We start from the raw sequence: 5,417 nt of genomic DNA on the forward strand, positions 1-5,417 counted from the left end.
AGAAGTTATTCTTCTTATTGTTAGAGGCATAAAATTTACATATTAATGTATATAAGTGAGTCTTAGATTCTCTTGCCTTTAGATCATCAACTTGAAAAATCTCTGGTTGCGATTCTCATTCTGTTTGTTGAGTTAAAAAAATTTCACCTTAAGAAGTTATTCTTCTTATTGTTAGAGGCATAAAATTTATATACTAATGTATACAAGTGAGTCTTAGATTATCTTGTATTTAGATCATCAACTTGAAAAATCTCTTCTTCCGGTGATCTTTTCGTTAATTCGAAGATTTATTTCTTCAAATTGCTATCTTTTATGGCGATGACATGTAAGATGAGTTCTAGTAGAAACTAGAGTTCATAAGCATCCATAAGAGTCATGTGCTTTTCTAGAGATTTCCTTTGCAACTTGATTCGCTCCTGATTTGCTTTCGCTCTTAAATTTTAAAATATGTTAGGTGACAAAATAGAAAAAAGGATTATCTATTTTGAAAGAAATTAGTGAGACGTCTATTCTAATTTTGGTCTACAAAATGACTGATTTGTGGTTGGTACATCGATATCTGGTATTGCTCAATTTGGTTATTTTTTAGAACCCGATGCGACAAAACAAGGCGATGAAAATTCGGAGTACCTGAATCGGTGAACTCTGAACTTCGAAAACAGTTAGTAGTTGTTTGTACATGAAGTACTAGTGCCCCAACACGCACCCGGAAGGACAAAAAAAGGGCAGAATGAATGGGAGAAGGGAAATATCAGTTAGGAGTACGTAGGACTGGAAATCGCCGAAGTAACGAACAGGATACTTTCAAAAGTGGCAGGTTGTTCTTTTCTTTTTCTTAAACTAGTGGCAGGTCAGTTTTGAGTTTTGACAGTGACCATCGACGTAGCATTCAGAGTTACTAACCGCAGCATGCGTACAGAAGCATAGAGTGGTTAGGATAACTCCTTATTGTAATATCCTCTTCGCAAACCATAACTGCTCATCATTTGAATTCCGTCGCTGGACAAGTCGACCCTGAATTGAAAATTGTTCAGTTGCTGTAGCTGCATGGTTAATCTGGCAGTGGCGGCAATGCCATGACGGGGACAACGGCCTTCGACCAATGTTAACTTTTGGTACGGTTGTCCTAGTTGGCTCATGCTGCGTCGATTAATGTACTAGTAGAATATGCAAAATGTCAACTTATACAAGTCCGGCATGAGGACGTCGGTGCCAAAATATCCTTCCCTACAATTACATTTCTTTCTTGGGATCGAGCTCCCCCCTCCCTATAATAGAATTTGGTCGTCACCGTATATCGGTGTCATGATCTCGACGTCTCGCTTTATCCAGCAGCATATTATAGACGCTTGCGAATTTACAAGCACAATCATTTTACCTTCAGACAGAAATAACATTGTTTTTATTTCCAATCAGCGGGAAGACGCAAACTCATGTCCTTAATTAGTGGTACATATAAACATATGAGTTCATACATCTCGTCCAATGTCGATCCGACAACGTGTTCGAAGAGATTAAACTACCTGAACGCCATGGAAAAATTATTCGCGGGGCAATGATCCTTAATTGATTAGACAGCTAAACAACACTGTACCCTGTGTTGATCTGACAAGTAGGCCTAATTAAAAGGCAGTGTATACCTGCCACCTCTATCTCACTCCTTCAAGACTTCCCTCTCACTATAAATACATCCTGCTCAATGCCTCAAAGAGCAAGCAAGCAAGAGAGCTAGATAGCTGTAAGCTTCTTCTTCCTCCTCTTCCAAGTAGGGACTCACGTGTGCGCACGCACGTACGTAGCTCGTCGGAAATGTCGACCAACTCCAGATCAAACTCCAGGGTGAACTTCAACAACGAGATCCATGATCTCTCCACGGTGCAGAACTCCACCGTCCCCACCATGTACTACAGCGACAGATCCCTGGCAGACTTCTTCCCTCCTCACCTCCTCAAGAAGGTGAGGCATGCAGCAGATCATAGAACTGCATCGTTTGATTGGTTCAGTCTTAACTTGTTTTGTTGGTGGTTGATTTGGGACTAATGCATGCTGTCATGCGTTCCTGGAACAGGTCGTGTCGGAGGTGGTGTCCACGTTCTTGCTGGTGTTCGTGACGTGCGGGGCGGCCGCGATCAGCGGCAGCGACCTGACGCGCATATCGCAGCTGGGGCAGTCGGTCGCCGGCGGGCTCATCGTGACGGTGATGATCTACGCCGTCGGACACATCTCCGGCGCGCACATGAACCCCGCCGTCACGCTCGCGTTCGCCGTGTTCCGGCATTTCCCCTGGATTCAGGTACGAAAACGGTGCAGCATGAACAGCACCACTGCATAGCTCCTGCATCAAAATTGAGCCATAGTTAATTAGCCATACAATTCACTCTCTGCGGTATAACAATTGACAAAGAACTCGTCAGTGACGTAAAAGAACACAGTAGCAATTCCTTTGACTTTCTTGAGTTCTTCTTTCAGATTCATTCAATCTATTCTGTTTTGATCCTACTCTATCTTAAGAAGATGTCCATTGATATAAGTTACATAAGAATATTTCTACTGGTCACAGATTCTTCCGATCGATAGGTTGTGCATGGATGATTGGGTATCTGTCATTTGTCTTGCAATTGGTTCCATATTTTAGAACCATTTTAAAATGACACAAAATAAACATTATTGGTTCTACTCATGACTAATACATGGATTAAGTTTAGTCGCACATACTTGTCAACATGTTGTCATTGGCCAAATTACTCACCTTTTTAAGGCATAGATGCCAAATTATGCAGTTTAGCGTCTGGCCTTAGATAAAAGAAAGTAAAAAAAACAAGGGGTGTATGCTGATGTAACTTGTTTTCCTAATGAACCAATCGTATATCTGTCAGACTCAACCAAAACGATGCCCCACGAGGAATTAAGAATCTTCTAGTGGCGACCTTGTTCTCCTCACAAGTCCCTTTCCTCCAAATTCGCTGGAACCTGGAGGCAAGCAAGCATTAGCAACGCAAGTAGTACTAGTATCGGCAAGCACAGCATGTGAACACCGGTCCAAGCTCACATCAAACCCAAAAAGAAATTAAGCACGAAGCGGCTGGCATTAAGCTCGTGCCATAGACATAGCATTTGCAGAGAGCCAAACGATGAAGCAAGACCAGGACACGCTAATTAATTACCGCGACAGTTGAGTTAGTGGCCACAAAGCAGATGCATCGCCATCCGCAGGGGCACTAGCGACTGCACTACTGCACCAACCGAGCAGCTTAGAGTTCACATCGTTTTCCAGGCACAATCCCCAGCGTTCTCACGGCCGCGCGCTAGCCGATCCGAGGCGCGACGGGACAAGGGTTCCCAGCCTTTTGCAGCCCGGTGCGGGTGCAAGCTTGGGTCGGGGCCACGCGTGCGACGCAGGCGAGATTTGCCGAAAGCTGCCGAGGAGCACGGCGTGCGCACGGTGGGCACATATATTCGGCCGGGATCTGCCGAAAACTGCAGCCCAGCCGGCCTCTGGTTGGGCACCCTATTCCGGCAGCTGGCCTAGTTGCTTGCTGCTATATTCACCACGAACGACGACCGGTGAGGCTGGCCCGAACCGATTCGATGTGCCGAGCTAGCTAGCGCTGCGGTGAGATCGAGTTCGACGCAGAAGTAGTACTCCGGTGGCACGTGCACACTGCTGCTCTAGGACACTCTAGGTCTCTTAGCAAGAGGTCACCACGTGCACTGCTGCTCTAAGAATAAAGATCTGTTTATATCTTTTGGACGCGATGCTGCCTCTCTTTCTGACGTTTTGTGTGTGTGTGTGTGTGTGTGTGTGTGTGTGTGTGTGTGTGTGTGTGTTTCGCGTGCAGGTCCCGTTCTACTGCGCGGCGCAGTTCACCGGCGCGATATGCGCGTCGTTCGTGCTCAAGGCGGTGCTGCACCCCATCACCGTGATCGGCACCACCACGCCGACGGGGCCGCACTGGCACGCGCTGGTCATCGAGGTCATCGTGACCTTCAACATGATGTTCGTCACCCTCGCCGTCGCCACGGACACGAGAGCGGTAAGTCGCAGACCACCACACTTTTCTGTGCCGTTTCGCTGTGAAAAACGTCAAATAATTCTGAGACTGTTTTACTGTGGATGCAGGTGGGTGAGTTGGCTGGGTTGGCAGTTGGGTCCGCCGTTTGTATTACGTCCATCTTCGCAGGGTAAATATATAAGCGCGCGCTTAAAAATTGACAACACGTACATGCCGGGCTATCTAATCCGTTAAAATTTCACGTTGAAACTTGGACGGCTACGTCTGGTTAATGAACTACCACTTGCCTCTTGGTAAAAAAAAAGATAGCAAAATCCAAACATGGTTAAGAGACGACAACGATTCTTTAATACAACATGCAAATGAGTAGTACGCCAGCCCTGACCTGGTTAGTTAATTTGACCGTGTCCTGACTCCTGAACAAACGATCGAGCACAAGAAAATCTGACATAGTAGTAGAGAGATAGAGTGAATGAATGAACTGGAACTGAGACGCGAGGGAAACCGAGTGTTGGTTGCAGGGCAGTGTCAGGCGGATCGATGAACCCGGCGAGGACGCTGGGGCCGGCGCTGGCGAGCAACCTCTACACCGGCCTTTGGATCTACTTCCTGGGCCCCGTCCTCGGCACGATCTCCGGGGCCTGGACCTACACCTACATCCGCTTCGAGGACGCCCCCGCCAAGGACGCGCCGCAGAAGCTCTCCTCCTTCAAGCTCCGCCGCCTGCAGAGCCAGTCCGTCGCGGCCGACGACGAGGAGTTCGACCGCATCGAAGTGTGATCCGGCCGTGCATTGAAATCACACACGTACTGCTGCTCGATCAATGTATCAGTACTAGGTAGCTATGTCTGTGTGTGTCGCTTCTTGTACCGATTGCGGAGTACACGTTGTGGTCTGGTCGTGTGGCACAGCTGGAGCTTAATTTTGGGACGAACTCTGTGTGCGTGCAATCAGTCGTAAGTGCCAAAGTGTGTCTCTCCGTCATTTCTTGTTCCAAAAGTTGCTGGTACTTATATAAACGTGTGTGCTTTCTTTCACATTGCTGCACTGTTGCATGCATTAAGCCATGCCTGAATGAATGAGTGAAAGAATATTTCACCAATGATCGATGCTTTGAGCTCTGAATTCCCTGCAAGCTTCACTAAGAGAAATGGATCGAATGAACCATATGCTTAGTTATTTTATTACTTCAGTATGGTCCTCAGGTGTAGCTTTCTCGTCCAGGCGATTTTATTCGATTAAAATAGGCACCAAGTGAACAATTGGTGTTATCTCTTGTTCTTATCTAATCTAAATGGCTTAAAGAACATGCTCATTCCTATATACTACCATATCCGTAACAGATGGAAGAAGCATATACTCTGTGCTTTATATGCCTCTCCTTCGCCATTTTCTTTTTGGCTT

General features: G+C 46.4%; 1 protein-coding gene across 1 annotated transcript; it reads left to right on the top strand.

The window, feature by feature from the left end:
• The first annotated feature begins 1,695 nt into the window (after positions 1 to 1,695).
• LOC133919788 (aquaporin NIP2-1-like) lies at positions 1,696 to 5,115 on the top strand. The gene is made up of 5 exons (XM_062364295.1): positions 1,696 to 1,956; positions 2,069 to 2,293; positions 3,840 to 4,034; positions 4,121 to 4,182; positions 4,535 to 5,115. Exons 1-5 carry the CDS (start codon positions 1,810 to 1,812, stop codon positions 4,791 to 4,793), a joined length of 888 nt encoding a protein of 295 aa, XP_062220279.1. The 5' UTR covers positions 1,696 to 1,809; the 3' UTR covers positions 4,794 to 5,115.
• Positions 5,116 to 5,417: the final 302 nt, after the last annotated feature.

The sequence above is a fragment of the Phragmites australis genome, chromosome 5 (assembly GCF_958298935.1).
Source record: "Phragmites australis chromosome 5, lpPhrAust1.1, whole genome shotgun sequence".
Classification (NCBI taxonomy): domain Eukaryota; kingdom Viridiplantae; phylum Streptophyta; class Magnoliopsida; order Poales; family Poaceae; genus Phragmites; species Phragmites australis.